The 23,135-nt window shown below is 40.6% G+C and overlaps 1 protein-coding gene across 1 annotated transcript in view; it reads left to right on the top strand.

Annotated features, from left to right (window-relative positions):
• The window catches only part of EXOC4 (exocyst complex component 4), a 402,172-nt gene that overhangs the window by 192,192 nt on the left and 186,845 nt on the right, over positions 1-23,135 (top strand). The window contains exon 10 of the mRNA XM_042872752.1: positions 6,125-6,221. Within this exon, the coding sequence (XP_042728686.1) occupies positions 6,125-6,221 (97 nt within the window). The remainder of the gene's footprint in view (positions 1-6,124; positions 6,222-23,135) is intronic.

The following is a 23,135-nucleotide window of genomic DNA, read 5'->3' as shown; positions in this document are numbered from 1 at the left end:
TAGGGACGCTGGATTCTTCAGTGGAAGGATGAAAAGTTGGGTCTGGAGAGCAGACCTGATCCTGCACCTTCCCTTTCCTCATCCCTGTAGGAAAGTTATGTGTCTTGTTTCTTAATATGCAGAGCAGCAGGCTCTCCAAAAGCAAGTATCCTAAAGTAGTTTGGAAAAGGACCTGAATGCAGGTAGGTTTGATGACTCAAGGCATGTGAAAGAACTGTGGAGAAGATAATTGTGATTGTTTCTTTATATAAAGAACTTGAAGATAAATACCGATCCATTGACTCGCTGCTGTGGATCAGCATAGAGAAAACAGAACTTGGTGCTCATGTGTGGCTTTTTAAGGAGGTGTAGTTGGGAGACAATTGAGCCCTAATGTACAGAAATGAAAAAGCAAGAGACTTGGTTTATATAACCTCATACGTATTGTTCCACAGTAGCGCAGATCAATTGTTCTTTTCTATTGAGCTCTGTTTTCTAATAACCTGCTTTGCTGTCTTCAGGCTTTCTTTCCTTTGATGCTAAATGAACGTTTTTATTTCCATACCCTGAAGATGATATGCAGGTAATAGCTATTCTGTTGATCTCCCAATAATCAAGAACTTTTGGGAAGGACCGTAACACCCAATCCTTTTCTCTTATCAAAATTTGCTCTGATGCTTAGGATGGAGGAGGTGGCATTGATTAGCAAGCTGTGTTGATTGCTTGATTGTTGTGGCTTCAAAGCCTGTTTTTTTGATTCTTTTTATGGCTGCATAGATTAATGTGAAGTGGCTTGCTAAGAAAGGCACTTTGATCACAGAGAGGTGCAGAAGAATTGTTCACTACGTGCCTGGGACTTGTTTAGCTGAAAAGTTTGCAGTCATAGAGTAGTAAATGAAGTTGTCCTGTGCCAGTGCAGTGGAAGGGGAAGAAGTAACTGGGAAAGATCTGACTGCATTTGCTGACAGCACTCAGGGTTTTTGGGTGGCTGTAGTTTCCATTGAATCTTGGTTGATATTTACTGGATGTTTCAGGAAAGAAATTACTTATTCACTAAATGCAGTGAAAATCTTTGTTGCTGATAGGATTTAAAGTGCATTTTAAGTGTTTTAACACAGATGGTGATGAGACACTGGAACAGGTTGCCCAAGGGGGTTGTGGATGCCCCATCCCTGGAGGCATTCAAGGCCAGGCTGCATGTGGCTCTGAACAGCCTGGTCTGGTGGTTGGTGACCCTGCACACAGCAGGGGGTTGAAACCAGATGATCATTGTGGTCCTTTTCAACTCAGGTCATTCTGTGGTTCTATGATTCTATGATTCTTTGTATTGAGGCTGAGGGTGAAGTGCTTTAAGACACCTCCAAAACAGTTTGATAAGGTGTTATGCTGCTCTGCAGTGATGTAGAATATAGAAAATATATGAAATCTCACCTTCTAAAAGTATGCTTATGAGAGGCAAACAGAGCTTTCCATTGCTTTTGTTTTTGTTTTTTTCATTGTTTGCTGTTATTGTTTTATAAATTGGTAATACTTTCTTTTAATTTTTATTTTAATTTGATGATAGGGAAGTTAACCTGACAGATGTGGAAATTACAGGATGTCTGTGTAATTCTGATCCCTCTCCCTGCTTCAGTCTTCTCCCATCATATGACAGTCCATGGTTATAGGAGGTAACCATCACTGTGTTAATTGCATCAATTGCAAGGTTGTGGGTCAGTGCAAGGAAACTCCATGCAGTGTGTTCCAGGGCTTTTTCTTTAAATGAGGAGACATAATTTGTGTGATGTGCTGCATCTAACTTAATGTCATCATTGCTGCTTCGGTGTACAAAATAGATACAGGAATATTAAAGAAGCTTAATGCATTTATAAAGCACAAACTGAGATGCTTTCTGAGGAACCCTGCTAATCCTTTCCATTGTTACCATGTGTTTTCAGTATGTTTTCTGAAAAGAGTGAACTGGGTAAGTGCACACGTACTTCAAACGGTGGTAGACACCTTTGAGTAACTTAATGGCAAAAGGAATTGACCAGGCAAAAGACTGGTTAATTAAAAATAAATAAGTAGATAGATAGATAAGTGAATAAATCTTACTGCTGAAGACTGGTTTCAGTGTTTGTGTTGACTTAATGGATCAGCAAAGCATGATCTTCCTGGAAAATTCTGTGGATTTCTCAGTGTTGTCACAAATTTGCAATGCATTTTATTGACTTCCTTTGGTGCTCATTAATAAAAACGCCTTCCTTCTTCACCCTTTTTTGCTGGATAGAACAGAATGCTGGTTGTTGTCTCTCCTGTCAGTCTTGAGAAGGATCCTTGCATTTCTCTCTGATGAGAACACTTGCCATCATCACTTTGAGATCTCCAGTGTGCATAGGTGGCATTGTCCCTGAGAGGTACCATGGCCGGTGTTTCTCCCAGTAAAATACAAACAGAATGGAGAACTGGACACAATGTTCGTGTTTGATCAGACTTTATGTGCATGCAGGGATTCTAGCTTTCTTGGTAATCTTACATTTTTTTTCCTGCTGAAGCACGAAGCTTTTGGCTCCACTTCAGAAGCGTTCAACTGTGTTCCTAATGGACCAATCTGACTCCCACTCACAGTGACATTCAGGTGGGCACACTTCATTGCTAGCACAGCATGAGGATGCCATTAACTGTATGACAAATTTTGCTTCACCTCCAAGTTTTTCCTTTTTTTTTTTTGTAATTTATTACCAGGCAGATGAAATCAGCAAGCTGATGCTCTTAACAAAGAACGGCTACAACAGTAGTACTTTGTGACAGCTGTGAAACATTTAGGTTTTGTTCTAGTGCCTGTGACACACGGCTGTTACAATTTCTTGCCTCAAACTACAGAAAAACCCTGCAGTCCAAATGAAGGAGTTGTGTAATGTGGTGTTGCTGAAGCAGTGATGTATGCTCAGTCCCAATGGTTGTTGGAGGGCTGTGTGCATTGTGATGTTGTACATCACGAGTATGGATGGTTAGTCCTGTAGTCAGTGCTTACACTGAGCTGTCATGACTTAAAGTTGGGCACTTACAGCTTAAAATCTTCAGTGCTAACTGGGAAGTGGGCTTGACAGCTCCTTTTCCTTCGTGCAGTGGAAAGTTGTCTTCCCTTGTAGTCTGCTCATGGGGATATGGCATTTATGTGGGACAGCCCAGCAATACTCTGTTTGCTTACTTAGCTTATATTTGATCCATGTACCGTGCAAACTGCCTGTCTGATAATCATCTTGGTAAGGAACCAAAGAAGGGGTGTTTTTCCCCATTTCCATTATTTCCTACATGTTTTTCACTGGAACAGGCTGCTCAGAGAAGCTGTGGATGCCCCGTTCTTGGAGCCATTCAAGGCCAGCTGAGCAGACTGATCTGATGGTCGGCAGCCCTTCCCATGGTGGAGGGACTGGAACTAGAAGATCTTTAAGGTCCCCTTCAACCTAAGCTATCTGATTATGATTCTCTGCAGCCAACTGGTACAGAGCCATTGATTTCTTCTCAGGTTGGATGAATGGCAGTTCACCTCCATGCAAGAAATAGAGCAAACCAGTAAGGATGGAAAGATATTAAGAGTGTGTTTCTATGAAAGTACGTCTTAGGTCTGCAGCTCAGGAGTTGGTCTGGGACATGATCTTCACCAATGGGTCTGTGCTCATGTTGAGCTGCATAGGTATAGTGAAGGATCCTTAGGGTTGCAGCAGCAGCATCGAGAGATGTAAGGCTGCTGATGTTAGCAAGAACTCTTGCAGTGCTGTGTTGTTGGTATTTACAGGGTATCATTGGGGATAAGATTTGCATCTCAGTGGTTGGATATAAAATATTTTACTGCAAACAGAATTTATTCTCCATGTGGCATATGGAACATTCATTATTATTAACTGAAAGCTGAGAGCGGAGAAGGTAAAAAAGCAAATTTTTCTGTCAGTGCTGGTGTTCTGTTCTTCTCAAATCTTACCTAATGTGACCAAATAGATGAGACATATGGCTTTATTCCTTGCTGTGGAGTTCATCCCAGTCAATAATATTGATTAGCACAGGGTGGCTTGGTGTAACAAGAATAACACCCCTTCCTTAATTTGAGCCTCGATTTCTCACTTCCTGCCTCAGTAGTTCACGCTTGGATGAATTTCTCAATATGTCAGCTTAGACACAGATCTTCCCACCCCTGGAATCGCAGAGTCTGACGTTAATAGGGGAAATGGGTAATTTTCTTTTCCTACAACTTGTGCCTAACTTTTTTCAATGTTGAGTGCCTGAACTTTTTTTCTTTTTTTTTTTTTTTTTGGAGCTTTCTCTAATTGCAGTCAGTGAAGTGTTATAGACTGCTGTTCCTTTGTATTTCATGAATCCTTATGTCGATGTGGAGAGCATCAAGAAGGACCGTGTCCCTGCTGCAGTGTTTGTATGGGGAGTTTTAGGTTGGGTATTAGGAAGAAAATCTCAGAAAGAGTGGTGAGGTATTGGAGCAGGCTTCCCAGGGAAGTGGTGGAGTCACCATCCCTGGAGGTGTTCAGTAAAAGGGTAGATGTGGCACTGAGGGATGTGATTTAGTGTGCATGGTGATGATGGGTTGATAGTTGGCCTGGATGATCTTACTGATCTTCCCAACCTTAAAGATTCTGTGATTCATCTATAACCAACCCCCAAATCCAAACACATTCATGATCTTGTAACAAGATAGAACAGCATCCAAAATGCATCGGGTGGTATCTGTATAGGTAAACTTCCCATGGTGTAGTTAATAAGAACAGGGAGCTTCTTTGCTTTGCTTTTGTTTCTCTTGTTGACCTCAGCCGGTTGATTCGTCTTGTTTCCTGTTTTCCTTGCCCAATCCACAGGGAGTTTAATATCTTCACCCTCACTGGGGCACGGAAACAACAGCTTTGAGTTTGCATCTGTACTGTGAGTTCTTGTACAGAACAATCCTGACCTGGAGGGACCGCTGTAGGGTGTGAAAGAATTGGTGTCAGTGACCGGCTCAGTCCTTGGGCATTGCTGTCAAGTTGCTAACAGGAGAGCCAATTAAATCAGCTCATTAAGGTGGATTTTTTTGTTGTTGTTGTCGTTTGATTTTTTGTTTGTATTATTTTTTATGGATTGTTTGCAGGTAATGGCCTAAAGCGCATAAACTTCTCTTTGAAAAGAGAATTGGAGGCACTTAGTAGTTGGTTTTGTTCCTCCTCCTCTGACACTTTCCAATTTGAAGACATTCTTCTTCTCATTTTAAGGCAGAAGGATGTCAGGGTCAAAAAATTCAATAATCTGTTGGTGTTGTTATGATTTCAAGTACTTTGTCATTTTCCTGCCTGTAAAGTTATCATAATAATGTGATTAGGTTCTGTATTTAATTATTATTCAATCATTAAAGGAGAGTTCACATGCAACATAAAAATGGCTTAATGACATTTGGGATAGTGACTTTGCCCAAGTCCAAAAACAGAGTTGATAGGGTTATTTGTCAGATGATATAGGCAAGAAGATTGTCTGAGCTTTGTGATGAGAGAGTTTGACCAAAGCTCAGGGGCATTATGTGATGAATTTCTGCTAATTTCAGGATCATGTAATTTTTTTTATGCTAATGTGAGAGGCATCTGCCCTGTTCTTTTAAAGTGTGTTCTTCTGTAAGAGTAAGGAGTGGTCTTTGTTGCACTCAGGAAATGCAAGGGTTCTAGGAGATGTAGGCTAAGTATTTGTCTTCCTCCTTTTTCCTATTTCAATATCCTGATTTAATGTATCTCGCTGTTAGGAGCTGCTGGTGGAAGTGGCTTTGCTTCAGCTGCAGTGACATGGAGATGGGTGCTTCATGCCACTTGAAACCCCGCAGTCTGTGCTCAATGTGTATAAATTACTCTCTGAGCTTATCTTACTTCCCAAAAGCATACCAAGCTCAATATATCTGTTTTTCCCATAGACGAGAGCCCGTTTGTATGCAACTTTTGTTTGGGCAATGGAGACTTCTGCTGGGGAATTACAAAGCTCAGTGTAGGAAATGGACTCTGAAGAGCCCCAAATGGACTCTTGAGACTAGTGTTAAGTGTAATGACACTTACAGACAAAGCTAAATCTCTAATTATCAGTTACTATCTGAAAATCAAGGGATGTTCAGATTCTGTCGAACAACTTCTGTATTGTTTTCCAGGAGGACCAGATGATAATTTAATCGAAGGTGGAGGATCCAAGTTTGTCTGCAAACCAGGAGCCAGAAACATCACCATCATCTTTCACCCACTCCTCAGGTAAGTGAAGCTTTCCACGTAGTTCTGCTATGAAAATAATTAGGATAAGTAGAATTAACCCATTTTATTTATGGGCATGTTGTGACTTCTGAGATAACACTCCCCAGCACCGTGTGTGTATCTGTGGCTTGTGGAGAAGTTTTTGTGCACACGTGTAAAAAGTAAACACCAGTTGGGTGTGTTGCCAATGCTTGTTTCATCATTGTCAAGATTAACTAACACTTCAGGTGGAAATGCTTGCCTAGGTGACCCCTTTCCATTGAACAGTGTCATTTATTATTGACCCAAGCTGGGAAGTTTTTAGTTTCAGCCTGTCACAAATTGTTTATCGCTCGCTATTATGCTTAAAAAGTCAGAAGGATACTTTATGAACTGCAAGGTAAGTTCGTTCCTTGATAAACAAGTGTGCTCTATGGACTGAAATTAAATGTGTGATGTAAAGAGCTGTGCCAGTTGCTAAGATCATAGAAATTCAGAGCTTATCAAGGATGGCTGGGACTTCAAGCAAGTCTGTAATAAGTCTCCTCTCACCAAGTCATTCACTTCTGATGCTTTAATTTTGCTCTTTTTAACTTTGCAATTTAACAGTACATTTTCTTACTTTTGCCAGAGTTAAATAATATTAAATTTCTCTCAGTTGATGTCAGTCTTTCACCTCTGCTTGTTCCTTGCATGTCACACACATCCTTCCCTATTCACTGCTTGCACCTTCAAAGTGCATTTCCCTCCTTTGCTGTTTGTATTACTCACTGTCATGATTCACTTAAGCAACAGGGCGTTCTTCAGCACTAAAGCCAAGCAATAATAAAATAGTAATAAAGATAAAAAAGTGGAATCTGATCCTGAGAGCAAGAGTATTCTGAATGTCATCTTGGTAGCTGAGAACTTAGCTGTTGTTACTTCTTGGGACGTAAAAATGTGGGGGGAAAGTACATTAATCCCTCCAAATGCATATTTCTGATGCCATGACATCAGATATTGGAGTAATCTTTAGAACAGCACCAGTTTTGAGGACATATTACAGTTTGTTGGCTGTTTCAGATCTTTCCTTTACGAAAGGAAATCGGCGTGCTCTCTATTTATTGCAAGATGCCTATAATGATAATTTCATAAGCACGGTTTATATCAAAACCAATCTCTTTTAAATTGAAGGAAACGTGCTAAAAATTACTTTACTGGAACATAATGTTTATTTTTCAGCTATTTTGTTGTGAGAAAAGAAGGAGTGGTTGATGGGATGAGCTGTTCAAGACAGCCACTAGGACACAGACTTCAGTCTCTTCATTTCTAACAAATTTGCAATCTTCTGTCAAGCACAGAGTGGGGTGGGAATGCTCTTCTTTTTATTGATGAGTTGTTCCACATTGATTTACAAACTGGTTAAATACTTTCTTTCCATTTTTCTCCCTGCTTCATTTCTTTTTCTGTTTTGGTTTGGTTTTTTTTTGCCATACAAGTCAAACACGAGCGCTTTAAAAAACACTTCTTACAAACACTTCACCTTCGATACCAGCTTGCAAGATATGCAGCAGAATTAATGTGCTTCATAAAAAATAGTTACATCAACATTAAGTTATCTGCCTGCAATATATTTTTTTTTCACCAACCATCTGCAACATCTTAGCTTCTTGAGTGGAGCATCAACAACGGAATGAAGCGAAAGATAACGCTCCGTGACCCAGCTTACCTTTTTCTCACTGTTGAATGGGGTGAGTTTGGGTTCAGGTCAACAATGTAGAAACTTTACAAATGTGATTTTACTTGCCTTAATCATCAACAGAATAAATATTTTACAGGTGTCCTTACAGTCTTAGTTTTAACTTGTGATCTGCAACTTTGGCAGCGTATTTGGAATGAGCATAGCACTGGATTTCTTTCTTTCATAATTCCCTTCGTGGAATTCTCTTCCTTTCTTGCCCAGAGAGATTGTGGATACTTCGTCCTGAAGGTATTGAAGGCCAGGCTGGACGTGGCTCTGGGCAGCCTGGTCTAGTGGTTGATGACTCTGCCTGTGGCAGAGGGACTGAGACTGGATGATCTTTGAGGTCCTTTTCAACCCAGGCCATTCTTTGATTCTGTGATTCTGATGGGAGTCAAAGCAGTGACTATCCTACCAGCAAACTGGCTTACTCATTGCTTCCTGTTAAAATTGTCTGTAAGGTGCTGCTTGTCACTTGGAAATGCTGAGTATGGAGGGATTTGCAAAAATATTGACATGTGCAATTATTTCTGTCCATTGCTTGTTGGTTAAATCTTTGTCACCCTTTTCTTGATGTTGTCATGTTAAGTGTCAAGGTCTCCAGGAGGTAATTGCTGCAGAGGTATGAAGTTCTCACTTGTTTTATTTTCCATTTGCTTTCAAGACTTCTTACGGCTACTCTCAATCGGCTTCCATCAGTGTCATAGGCATGAAATGAATCTGTTTTGAATTCAGAAAGATCAATATTTTATTTCAAAGTCTTTTTTTCTTATTTCTGTCGAGTTCACATAAGTATGTTGGCAGAGAAGTTTTAACACCATACAACCTAGCTGATTTTGTTAGGAGCTCAAGGGCTTCTAGTGTTGAAAAGGGTCCAGAGGAGGGCCACTAAGATGACTGTAGGGCTGGAGCACCTCCCCTATGAAGACAGCCTGAGGGAGCTGGGCTTGTTCAGCCTGGAGAAGAGAAGGCTGCGGGGTGACCTCATTGTAGCCTTCCAGTACCTAAAGAGAGCCACCTCTTTGGAAGGGTAGATAATAGAAGGACAAGGAGAACTTTGAAGTTGAGGGAGAGAAGATTTAGATTGGATGTCAAGGGGAAGTTCTTTACAGAGAGAGTGGTGAGGTGCTGGAACAGGCTGCCCAGAGAGGCTGTGGATGCCCCGTCCATCCCTGGAGGTGTTCAAGGCCAGACTGGATGGGGCTCTGGGCAGTATAATTCTGCACAGTGCAGTAAGTTTGGATGGAGAGTTGTAACCAAAGCATTCATATTAATCAATTTGAATTCATCATTTTCGTACTACTAATATGAAAAGGTGTCATTTTCTGTTGCATCAGAGTTGCACAGTCACAGAGTTAAGTTTTTTTTTATTATAATAGCCTTTTTTGGATCCTTTTTTGTTTGCAAGATGAAACTGAGCTTGGCTTCAGACCTTTCAGAAGAATGCAGGAGTCAGCAGGCACTCCAAGGGCTGTACGTTGCCCCCATGTCTCCAGTAATGGAACTTCTTTCAGAGAAACTCTTACAGCCACGGAGAGTCGAAGGGCAAATAACACACAAGTGGGTTTCAAAGTCTGCCTTTCCCTGAATCCAGTTAGAGCAGTGAGCCAGCACTGGGAAATGAGTTGTCACGCAGGTTGGGAAGTGTGTCCCTTATTTCCACTAGGACAGTTGAGGCTCACTAAGCCCCAGATTAATTACCAGGATTTAATGACACCACCATACACATAATAGATGAATAGTGAGTTTTTGCAAGACAAGTGGGTATTCTAGCACGGATGATTCCTGGGAATAGATTTTACTAACTACATATGAAAACTAATTGCGTTTATAAATTGAAGAGAACCGCACATCTGATTTTCCTTAATTACATGTTGCGGGAGGTGTCAAAGTATAAAAGTTACCCAGGAAGTCCAGTTGCTTTTTTCATCCTTCATTGCTAACCAGCATCTGCTTGGATCGTGGCAGCGTTGGCGTTATTGGTGTGCGGATGAACGTCTCCCGTTGGAGGATGGATGCACGTGGGACCAAGGTTGAAGCCCTGACGTTGTGGAATATGGAACAGCCTGAGCGATGTCTGTTGTAACATTTGTCTGGTGGAGGGTTTTTTTCCCGTTGTTTATTTGTTTCAGCTGGCGTTTGAAAGGCACTTGGCTCTTCAGGGTAATAATCATTTTACATATGCTTTATAGAGTATGTTTATTACCAGACAATTGAAGAACAGATGTCTGCAGTCTTGAGGCTTAAGGGGGAGGGGCTGGAGATGGAGGAGATGATGGCGTTTTGAATCATGAAAGCACTGCTGGTGCTCATGCAGTTGAACATTGTTTGGATGTTGGGTATTAAAGCCGCGAGGGGATCCGTTTATTAATACCAGCCACACTTCATTAAGATCAAGCAGCAATTAAAATGATTGTAGGACAGCAGAGAAAGCTCAGTGTTCATTGATTCGGAAGAAGCAATCACTTCTGAGCAAAACTGTATCCTTGTAAAGAAGTGCTCTGGAAGGGCTGAACTGAGCAGTACAGCAGTGCATTCTTTACCAAGTGGGAGCAACTGCACCGTGCCAGCAGTGTTCTGCCTTTGGTTTTCAAGCCTGGACAATAAGAAAGTGAGAAACAAAATGTTGATTTATTTGCAAACCAAAACAAAAGGAAAAGAGGAAGAGGGGTGTACAACCAATTGGACTCCTGCTGGTGTTGTTTGAGATGCTTAATGCTGAGGTGTGTGGGCATACCGGAGCAGTGCGGGGTTTGTTCGTTCCTGGTGGTTTGGACTGCTCAGAGGTAGGGCAAATAGAACAGTATGCAAGCAGATCTAACAATTCATGGATTCAGTCTAACAATTGCATGGATTTCCTCATTTCAATTTCCCCATTATTTAAAGCAGCAGCTTGGCAACTGGTGGCATATTAGGATGAGGTTTTTTTTAATGCTTTCATTTGTGCTAATGGTGAAAAGAGTGATTGCTCTTCTAATAAGTAAAATGAATGCTGCAGGGGAGTAGTGATGGAGAAGAGTAATTTTCTTTTGCTGCTTGTTGATACCAGTCCGCTCCTCGCCAACTGGTGGCAGTCTGCTTGCCAGTGTGGAAGGTCACATTTCAGACTCCACTGATAACCTGTCCTTGGGAGGGAGGTGCTCAGTGTATAGAATATATACCCAGCTACATGTATGTTAGCAGTGATGTTGTAGCTTTCCATACTTCAGAAATAATTGTGTCAAGCTACTGTTTAATTCAGGATATGTCAAAATCGAAGGTGCCATGTTTAGAATGTAAGTTCTCTGTTTTCACAATGTTGGGAGGAGGTGGCAAAGTCACCATCAGTTCCTATGGGGCATATGAATCCTTTGGTCTTTGTGAGCATCAGATGCTGTTGTGGTTGAGCGGTGTTCATATCTGCATACCTGTAATTGAAATGAATCTGTGCATATAATTGAGAACAGAGGTATGTCATCGATAATCCCTTTTGTTACTGTCACATTTTTACAGCTGTAGTAACAGACAACTCGTGTGCTTTTAAAATCTGCTGTAATACCTCCTAGTGGTATGCTATAAAATTAATGCCTGATACTGTGCAGAATGTGTTCTTTTGTAAGCAGAAGGAGTGCGTGAATTGGATTAGCTCATTCGTTGCTTGAAGTATGTTGGGAGTGTGTTAAATAGCACCAGGGTTGGTAAGAAAAATGCGTGGCATTTTATCAGCCTAAGAGTAATATATTGTTATTGAAGTAGGTGGAAAATAATCTTAGGGCACAGATAATGGTAAATAATGAGAGCTGATGTTTTTAGCGCTTTGAAATCAAACCCAGAATACTCAATTTTCGAGAAATCAATAGTGACTCAAGCTAGAAGATGAAACTTGTAATACCGACTCATTAAAGTCTGTATTTCCAAAAGAATAATGTTCAGAGAACGAACAATCAGATGTAAATTGGTTACGTACACATTATTCGCAAACTTTTAGTGTCAGTGGCCTCTTCAAAATGAAACTGTCCAAATGTCATGAATACAATTTTTCTTAAGTCTTAGAGTCGAAAATACCCCTTATCTTCAAAGAGATGGGAAAATATCACACAGCTCATCTGAGTCTTGTTTCTGCAAGAGAGGCAGGGTCCTCCTGCTGAGTCAGGGAGACAGTGCTCTGCAATGCAGCAAGGCAGATGGGATTCAGATCAGTAGATCTCAACTGCTGCTTCTCATTCTGGTCGGGCTTGGTGATCTTAGAAGGGGTTCAGGGGAGGGCTGCTAAGATGGTCAGAGGGCTGGAGCACCTCTCCTGTGGAGAAAGGTTGAGGGAACTGGCTTTGTTTAGCTTAGAGAAGAGAAGGCTCCAGGCAGACCTCATTGTGGCCTTCCAGTACTTGAAGGGACTGTATAAACAGGGGAACGGTTGTTTACAAGGGTGAATAGTGACAGGACAAGGGGGAATGGTTTTAAACTGAGACGGGAGGTTTAGATCAGATATTAGGAGGAAGTTTTTCACCCAGAGGGTGGTGACACATTGGAACAGGTTGCCCAAGGAGGTTGTGGATGCCCCATCCCTGGAGGCATTCAGGGCCAGGCTGGATGTGGCTCTGGGCAGCCTGGCCTGGTGGTTGGTGACCCTGCACATAGCAGAGGGTTGGAACTGGATGATCATTGTGATCCTTTTCAACCCAGGCCATTCTATGATTCTATGATCTTGAAGGTCTTTTCCAGCCTGAGCAATTCTATGATTCCATGATTCTATGATTATGGTACCCTTAGTCGCCATGCTGCTTAACGTTCCCATCTTTATTTTGGTGTCATTAATGCTCATCCTTGAGCGTGGCAGGTGCTTGATGCAACTTCCCATACATTCTCTGTTTACTTCAATTGACCTCAATTGCAAGCAACAAAATCTTAAGGGAGCAATTCGACACCCCCTGCTGCCGCTTTCTCTCCCCCTGGTTTAATGAGTGTTTAGCAGACATTTAGTTGACAAGTCCCTTGCTGTTGACATTTAGTACTTTATATCTGTCAACAGCAAGAATGAACGTTTTTTGCAGGCGAATCCTAACTCTTCCCTTTGACAAGCTCTCATAAAGTCTGCATCGCTGAATTATAGACACATTTCAGCAAAGCTTGTTGTTGTGACACTGCTAAGAAAAGGTTTCGTTCTGACTGAGGCCATCTCAAAAACAGGGCGCGTGCACAGGAAGAGGATGGGGAACAGCTTCACGTTTTGTGCCTTTTTTTTTCTTTTTCGTTTCCCCAATGCCTTATGAGAACTGACAGTCCTACTGTGTGTGTCTGATTAAAGATGACAGTTTATAAAAACCTTAAGGTAAAAGCTGTTCATTTTCGATGACAGAAAATAAAGCAATCTCCCCCCACCTCCCACGCAAACAAAAACTCTTACATGCCAAAAAAAAACCCCAACCTCTTAATATGTGATGCATTGATTTTATATTGTCTGTCAGAGAACATGCTCCAGCAGATCAGTCAAGTTTTGAGTTTTCAAACATGTTTCATCCATAGAGGAAATCAACAGCCTGTCAGAAATTTCACATCTCTGCAGCTCCTCCTTTCTGTCAGATGAAATATAACCTGAAGCAGCGTAGCAATTTGACATTTGCAAGAACTTGCACTGAATAGCTGAGAGCAGCGTTCGTTCATTTCTGTGATAAATAATTACTGCTAACACGTATTATGTTCATCAAGCCAACAAAGTTTTTTTGGCTCATTTTGTACTATAAGCACTGTTTAGGTTTAGTTCTAGCTCTTAACTCGTTTTCATGCAGCATGATTAAAGTTCCCTGTATTGCTGAACACTTATTATTTTCATTGCAGTGTAAGCAGAGATTTAGTCACAGGAATTTTCAATGACTTACTTATTCCTTTTGAATACTGCTTGACAAGACCTGAGTCATGCCTTGACAGCCAGTCTTGAGGTACACCAGCAAACCTTATGAGATCTGCTCCTCTGGTTCACTCCCAAAGAGATTATGAGTGTGGCTGGTGGATATCAGTTAAAAATTTAGCAAAAAAATGCTGATTTCATACTATATTAAGAATAATTATGGGGCTTTCTCCAAGTAGAGTTAATGTTGGACTGGAAAAGGGGTATTTTTGACTTTTCAAGCTTATTCTAGCGTAACACAAAAATGGAAGGTGGGCAAAACCAGCATGTCTTACATATGGACCTATGAACGTAATGGTACTGTAACTACTGTTTTGCCACTAATTGTGAGATCAATAATTATAAAAATGTGGATGTATAAACCAGACAATCCAATTCGTACCGATTCTGCTAAATAATTCAATTAGAAATGATCTCCATAAACTCTCTAGTATCTACAGCTTTCTTTGGTGTTAGCTAAGCTCTCCAATACATTGTTCAGGTGAATCATAGCTGTGCATCATCTGCAGTTGATTTACGTTATTGCTAAGTACCATGTAACAATTCCTCTCTGCTGATGGGTTTTATTATCATTATTTAGTTCTAGTGTCCAAAATTCCTGAAGTGAATACATAGGCCAGAGCTGATAGTGTTTGGCTTCTGTTTTTGCTCTTTCCATAAGTTGTTCTTAGATGTGATGCTGAAACTCCCAACTTTTTTCTAGCTCCCATTAATACAATTCATAACTTTCCTTTTGAGTCCTTGCTAATAGCTGATGTTCAAAATCCTGTATTCACAGTTACAAACTCGGCTTCTTCCGAGCACCCACTGGAAAGATGAAATCACTTCTATGAGGATGATGATTTTTTGTAGGTGATAGGAGTTATGGTAGTGTGAGTTGGCTGTAGGGAGGCTGCAGAGGTGGGCTCTGTGAGGAGAGGCCAGGACTGCTCCATGACAGACAAATCCTTTCCCAAACAACTCCAAAATGGCCTCACCTTGGGGCACAGCTGAGCCCATGGTGAAGGAGGCCGTCCCCTTGCTGCCCATGGAGGACAGTGTTGGCGCAGATGGAACCCATGGAGGAACCCAGACTGCAGTAGGTGGATGTGGTCCAAGCAAAGTCAGCCATAATCAACCCACCACCAGAAGCTCTTCTTGCTGGCAGTTTCTTGGAGCAGTTCTATAAAGGGAGAGATAGATATGTGAAAATGCACTTAGTGGTTCCTGACCAATGCCAGACCTGGTAAGTAGTCCAGGGATTCCTGTTATGTTTCTCACAGCACATCACTAGACCAGGTATTTCTACATCAGAACATTCCTTGCTTGTCAGCCAAGACCTTTGAAAGACAACCCTATTAAACACTTTCCAGTGTATTTTTCCTTCCAGAGCGTACAGAATACAAGCGTATTTTCCCTTAAAAGAATCGAATATACCTGAAATTCTTTGGCTTTTTAAAGCTCTCTTTCCATGTACAGTTTTGTCTCTTAGCTAACATCTGGGAAAAAAAGTTCTCTTTTTTTTTTTTTTTTTTTCCCCCATTAATCCATTTTGTCCAACACAAACGTACCAGCTGTGGCTGAATGATGTGCTGCTGGTGCTTCACCCAGGCAGACAAATGAACTGGTGCAGATCATTGTAGTGGGGACCTGCAAGGTGAGGCATGTAAAATGCATTGCTAGCTTTCAAGAGAAACTTGAATCTTGTGTGAGTTCATGCTGGCTGTAAATTATAATCACCCAGTGGCACCTTGTTAGCAGGACAGGTGCAAGAATTTGATGAGAGATGGGGAGTAACCTTCCTTTGTTACCAGAAGGTCATCTTTTCAGGTTGCAGCTGAGAGTGAAGGGAAGGAGCTAGCAGCATGGAAGCATGGACCTGGAATTGTATTTTTATTTTTATGACTGATTACATGTTGGACTGTTATATGCAGCGTTCTGCAGAAGTTTGTAGGTGTTACATCTGTGAAATGAGAAGTTAAATACAACTGAAATGGATTTTACCTGTACTGAAGTTAACATTTTTATTCTGTTTATTTTCTTTTTCTTCCTTTCTCCCCAAGCAAAAGCATGAGCATTGCTGTTCTTAAAAGCCTGCTGGTCAGCAGTTAGCGAAGCTGGAAGGGAACTTTGGGTCCATTTATTGAATTTGAGCTATGAAACTCTTCAAGCCTGAGGTGAGGGTCCCCCATGCAGGAGGCAAGGCTTTTCTGCCAGCTCCCCTGGTGCTGGGGAATGAACTTCGGCAGGAGCTGACACTTACTGTGGTTTTCATTTCAAATGGACTGTGTATTACTCTGGAAAAAAAAGCCTGCAAGACAACACAAAAATGTGGCATAGCTGGCAAAAATAGGAACTAATCCTTCTGTTTCTTAGGAGTGAAAAAAGAAACTTGACAAATTCAATGTTTGCAATCTACTGACGGAAGTTGTTCACATAAGACATCAGTGTGGGCTTTCCCTGGGTGTAATAGAAGGAATCCAAGGATGAAAGCGTACTGTGGTTTAGATCTGAGTTATGATATTGTGATCCTAAGAAATTCAGTTGAGTTCATGTGTTTATGTTCATGAATCTTAATGAATTTTTTTATTGAAGTAGAGTAGAACCGTTCTGTGATGAAAACTGAAATGGTGACTGCTGCATTTTGTACGTGGTTGTAGCAGCAAAGATATAGAACTCAGGATAACAGAGCTTTTGGGGCTTCATTTCCCCTATAGAGCAATTAGAGGAATGCACAGCTGAAGGGAAAGGTTTTTAAATTTATTATTTTATTTGAATTTATTTTACGTATATGACATGGGAAAAAACTCTGATAGTGAACTGGCATTCTCCTTTAAAATATAAAATTGTAAACTTGGGAGAAAGTACAGCAGTTATGAAGAGCACAGAGTTGAATTTCAAACATCTCCAAAGATATTTAAATAAGTTTTTCAGAGTGTTTTGTTTTCTTCTGTCTTATGACTGTGTGCCATGTGCCCTGGGGCAACAGGAGGAAAGTCATTGCCTTGCAGGGGAGTCAACCCATTGGAGAGCATGTTTTTCAGACATTGAGTCATACACAGAATCACTTTTTAGTGGAATGTTCCTCTGAAATTACATCTAAACTTCTGCTAATTTTCATCAATCTGTAGAATAGTCATGGAAAAAAAAAAATTGCAGGAAAGAAGTGGGCCTTTATTTTGGTTATTTTGAGTCCCAGGCATCTTGAATACCGGCTAGATTACCAGTAATTGCATATTGTGTAACACCACTATGAAGCGCTTCTGTAGCTCCTTTTATCTGATAACTTCCAAGTTCTTTATAGACATCAGTTCATTAACACCTCAGCATGAAGTGTATTGCATGGAAATTCTGGCTGTGTGACGTTCAGGAGTGAAACCATTGTGGTTGAAGCAGTGAGCTAAACAGTCATAAATTCTGTGCAGGTTTGGAGTAGGTGGAACGTAACCGAAAGTCATAAATCCCCACGGTTATTAATCAAGGTCCAGACATTCCGTTTTGTTCTAGCTTTGTCTCTCCAGGTTACATTTTTACAAATGGATTTTGCTCTGGAGTGTGCAGCAGTTTTGTGACAGCTCCGTTCATCTGGTGGAGTCCTCCTGGAGCTGAAGGCTGTGCAGGCAGTTTATAGAATCAGTCATAGAAATGGTTGAGTTGGAAATGACCTTTAAAGGTCGGCTTGTCCAACTCCCCTGCACTGAGCAGGGACACCTACAGCTCCATCAGGTGCTCAGAGCCCCATCCAGCCTGACCTGGAGTGTCTCCAGGAATGGAGCACCCACCACCTCTTTGGGCAGATCCTACTCAGTTCATATGTGGGTGATCTCAGCTTTTCCATTTGAGAATCACATCCGGCATAACGTTGTATGAATGCCTCGTGCAAGCTTTGGGCAGTTTTCTTTTCATCACTGTAACCCCATCCACATTTTCCTTGTTCAAACTTGTCTTTGGCCGTGCTGCATTCTCTACAGATAATTAAAACGGCAGAGCCAAATGCAAGTGCTCTCATTACCATGGATTGACACTGCTTAATTACTTCTGCCTCTGCTTTCTCATCAGTGAATTGAACGCAGTGTTTATTCCGTATGTCCATTGAGTACTTTGTCATCTGTATATGAATAGCCCTATCAGACAACTAACTGTGGTGCTCTGTGCTGGTTTTGTGGGATATCGAGGCCGGTGGTTCTGCAATCATGGACACACACTTATAGAAGTGTATGGGGCTGAGTTTCTATGGCGGTAGACTTCAATGAATCACAGCTTGTCTGGGTGTTATGGATGTTTATTTGAGTATATGGACACAAAGCAGTAGTTATCTTTCTAGAGAACATCCAGACTGTGAGATGTGACCATGAACTGTATTTTTGAAATGAACTTTTGCATTCAGGTGATGCTGAAGTTACCAGCGACTGGGAAATTTTGTGAGCCCAATAGGACTGTTTAAGGTTATCACCTTCATTCCATTTGTTTCCATCAAGCTCCTGGGTTTCTGGTTTTGCTTTTTTTTTTTTTTGCAGTGTGTGAATGCTAAAAGAAATGTTACAAAATAATGGAAACTACAGCCAGCTCTTTTTGAGTCTTCATTGTGATTGAAGAACCAGTCTCTATAATAACAATTAAAACTAATGGAATAGTGATACGAAGGACACTCAGTGATGTCCTCAATGAGCGTCGACTGAACAGAAAAGCTGTTCTTTGGATTTAGGTTTTCTTTTAGCAGCCCTAGCTGATTCATCATAGGAGAAAGAGATTCTGGAGAAGGCATGCTCTAGCAGTGCTGTATACTGTGTAAAATGTAATGATGATTGGACACTGGCTGAGGATCCTTGAAGTGACTATTTTCAGGTAAGCCATTTTCTCTGTAGTGAGACAGTGCCTGTTTGCAAAGTTGAAAGCGACCAAATGTTTACCCTCCATCAGGTCAAATAACATTGCTGAATAAGAACAGATTCCTCAGAAAATGTTACTTGGTTTTGGGATACCCAAGTTGAGACAGATATCTAGTTCAATGGACACGAGATGTTACATCAACATAATTGTTCCAAATATAAAGGGAAGATTAAGACCTTCCAAAGACTAAGTACAACAAGAAGGAAGAAAGATGAGGAAATGTCTCATTTGCTTCTTTTCTGATAGATCCCTAGGACTCTCAAGAGGGGGAAAGAGTCACCATTCTGCTGCATGGTGATGAAGATGACTGCCATGGACAGTCATGGTATGATTGATGGCCAGACAGTACATAGATAACAGTGCTGAAACTCAAAACCGCTACACGCAGTAGGAAAGTTGGTCTGAAATACTGTAGTACTACAGAAGGGAAGCAAAATCTGTTTCTTTCCCTTCATCTTCACAAAAGGTGCAGACAAGTCTTCAGTCTGGAGCCATTCTTCATTTTGTTTTACAGGGCTGTGCAGTTTATCACTGCAAGTCATTCCTCACTGTGACCATTATCCCTCTTGGTACGTAGCACACAAATGATGGTAGTGAAAACAGGCTATGCGGTTTGCTCAGAAAGTCAGATTGGGTAAATCAGTAACCTGAACTGAAAGCAAATTGTTGTTCAGAAAGTAATAAAAGTTAATTAATTGCGAGGAGTTTCTAGATTGCTAGTTGCTGTATTTCGTTAACGTCATTATTGCTCTCCTTCTCATTTGCTTCTTTCCTGAATTACTGTTCTATCTCTGCCGCAGACAGAATTCTTCCCAGTTGTTTATGACATTTTGAGTAGCTGGGAGTATTTTTTGCTGCCCATTCATCAGGGCCCATCTTTCTTCTGTAGAATTGATGCCAAAATTGTTGCCTATCTGATCCACTGATCAATTCACCACCCTCCACTCAGAGGTTTTTTTCCCCAGTGTCCCTTCTGCTGCTTCTCCAGAACTGAGCATGGGGGCTTCTGAATGGCTTTTCACGTTTGTGAAGTGCACATTTTTCCTTGTATGATGGGGGATCAGTCATGTGCATCCCCCACAGCCCCCTGAAGAAAGAGTTTGGCATCTCTTCCATATTAAAAAAAAAAATAAATAGGAGTTGTCAAGGACAGAGAACTATTGTTATTGTAAGCAGAATGGGTGCTTATTATCAGTTTTAGGTACGCCCAGGCCAGTAGTTAAGTGTTTTTCTCTGGTTAGCTTGATGAAAGGCAATAATGGAATTAATTGCTGGTTGTCATTTGTAATGTAGTATATGCAGTATTTGAGTTATTGTGATAATGCATTGTAATTACCTACCATCAAGTGCTTTATAATGTTAAAAACATGATCTTTGAAGTAATGTAGCTAAGTTCTTTGAATTGAAGGCAATGGTTATTGCGAGTACAATATCATTTTAAAACATCAATCAAGTCAGGTAAACAAAATGATGGTTGCATGGCTGTTTGTTTTTTTTTTAATTTTATTTCATATATTCTTCCAGTGCCCTTAAAGCTTCCCAAAAGGTTGGCAGAAGTAGCAACATGCCTGGAGGGCTGATAAATGAAAAAAACTATTTCAGAGCTGTCTGCACACACACCCAGTCTGGAAAGTATTGTGTGTTGTGCATAAAGCACTATCCAGGAAGCCTCTTTGTGTTTAAACCCAAAGGGATTACTGCTCATTTTGCCTTTGCAATGGTACCAGTCAGGAGAGAAAAACTATGCCCCGAATTCTGCAGGAGAAATGATTGTGCTAACTGGTAGATGGTGTAAAGCTTTTAAAAAAGCAGAGGCTTCAATTTGCACTTCGTGTATATGCACAAATGAGTCAACAGATGCAAAAAAAAACCAAAACACCAACAATGTGGGAGATTGAAGTACCACATTTGTATGCACTGTTGGTTCAGTGCTTTGCCTAGAAAGGAGGAGGAGGGATGGAAAAGGTCTAGAGCCTAATGAACAGTAGTTTGGATCCCAATGACCTTTACCTACTGCTGTAACTCTGATGTAGAACACCCAAATTCCTGAAGATATTTAATCAGCCAAGTTGAATTTTGATGAAACCACACATTATGGTCCCATTACCACTGCAGAAATTAATTGTAATTCATGGCAGTGCTGCTGATTTGTAAGAATGAAGAATTAACACTGGTGAACTGTCACCTTTTCACATTCATCCTCAGTACCACAAACCATACCAGAAGATAGAAGCATCCCTATTTAGCTGGCTGAGCTCCACACCTACTCACATTTGTTTGTGTATTTATTTGTGTAACAAAGCAGCGCGTGGAAAATGAATTAAAATGCCACACGATATATATTTTAATCTCTACCTTTTATTAAGAGATTTAAATTGACGCAGAAGTGAGCATCGTTTTTTCAGCAAGGAGGTGCATGTTCCTTGTGTGTTTTCATGATGGGATCCATATTGCAAACCCTCTAAAATCAAGACCCAATGTTTCCCCTGGCCTATGGCATTTAGTAATTGTTCCTCTAATTTAACAGATGTTGACAGCAAAAAAAAAGGAGAAATTAATGGTGTAACAACCGTGATGCTTTTTTGCTTCCAAAAAAATATATAATAATAAAATCTTTTTTATGATTATTTTAAATTCTTGTACCTCAATTAAATGTTTTTAGAGACGTGTCCACGTTCAGTTGACCTAGCCAATTTTATAGGCAATATACAATATAGCATTTTCCTCTCTTTTTTGTATAAAATCAAACTGGGATAACTGGAGCTGATTCTTGCAGAGCTTAAAAGGCAAAAAACCTCTCTGGATGGAATTAGCATCAGGCACGAGAAAACAATGTCAGTGTCGCCAACAGGCATTTTCTGTGACTTCCTTGTGTTTGGTGGCAAGTCCCAGCAGCTTAACACAGAAAAAAGCCAAATTGTCAGAAGCCATTAGGGGTTGTCACTTCGTAGACCTTCAGACTGGAATTCCCCATTTGGAATTGCAGTGGAATGATTTTCTTTTTGTTGTTATTCTTTAAGTAGGACAATGAGATGTTTTACATAAACGGATGAGATTTAACCCATTCATGGAACCATTAAGGCTGGAAAGGCTGCTAAGATTATCTAGTCCAACCTTCTACTCAAATACTGTTATTTTAGTGAGCTAGCATTTTAAATAAATATAGTTGCTCTGTTTCCATGGGTCTGCATAAAACAAGGTCAGTAGTAAATGATGCAGTTTGCTTCTGTTTATCAATGAGTGTCCTTCCCACGGCTTTATTCCTTAGCTTCTAATTGGCTACCTTTTGATTGCCAATTATGGCAGTTTGATGAAGGAAAGAGAAGGCTGATTAGGTAGGCTATGAAGAATCACTGATGTGCTGTAGAACAGGATTTGCCATGAAGTCTTTCAATCAGCATAGTCCAGGTAGGAATCGTTCATCACTTGTTGTTTCAAAGAACATTAGAATTTGGTTTACCCTTACAGGCTTCTTCAGCCCATGAATTTTCTTTCTCTCTCTGATTTAGCTGTTGTTGCAAAATCCATCTAGAGCCACAGCTGCTGGCAAAGGCTTCGTCCTTCTTTGCTTTCTTCTGCTCAGGGTCCATGTTGTGGTCTCCCTTGGGATATTTGCTGCTCCAGCATAACCACTGAAGCCAAAGTCTGATATTAGGGGATATGTGAAATATATTCCCCTTCTGTTCCTTTAAGTGGCGGATTTTGGGAACCTCATTTAGAAGCTTTTTTTCTCCAAATTCTCAGATACAAAGTGCTGCTGCTACCCAAGGGTGTTGATCCTCTGGTTCATAGGAGTTATTTTTGTAGATGATTTTTTTTTTTTTGCACGTAGTCGTACAGAAATAGAAAGGCTTCGATTTGGTTTACATGCTATGAATTCCTAAGTTTTAAAGGATATATTAGTAATGGGTTGGTGCTCTAATTAAGTGCCTAATTATATACAGCTTTCTTTTTTTCTTCTTTTTTTAACACTTTTTTATGGTTTATAATAGCTTTTACTGTAGGAGTCTTCGCCGTGTGTAAAATTTAAAGCATATGCTTGAATTCTTCCATCTCCTGTGTCTTGTCATTGCGTTGGTCTTTTTTTTTTATTTAGAACTGATGCAAAACTTCAAAAATAATTGCAGAATAAGAAATGCAGAGTAATTTTCTCAAAAAAGAAAGAAGCAAAACAGCATGAAAATCACCTTGAACTTAGCTTGGAGGTGCATCTGTTGATGTTTTTTGATATCCATGTTATTACAAAGTTAGGGTGAAGTTCCCACCTTGAATGACAGGCCACCCCAGAGAGACCAGCTGTGTCACACACTATTAATGTTCATCATTGCAATGGATATTGTGGTTTTTCCCCTTGTTGAGCTCTATCGAGGTTTGTCTGGAAGGCAAGAAGTGAAGTTTCAAGCTCAAGGGCTGTCTCTCGAATGTAGCATCTCAAAATCCCTATTAACCCAGAAGGCGTTCA

The sequence above is a fragment of the Lagopus leucura genome, unplaced genomic scaffold, assembly GCF_019238085.1.
Source record: "Lagopus leucura isolate 7727_CA_CO unplaced genomic scaffold, USGS_WTPT01 Super-Scaffold_100008, whole genome shotgun sequence".
Classification (NCBI taxonomy): Eukaryota; Metazoa; Chordata; class Aves; order Galliformes; family Phasianidae; genus Lagopus; species Lagopus leucura.
The sequence above is the reverse complement of the archived record's forward strand: the minus strand, read 5'-3'. Positions and strand labels throughout refer to the sequence as shown.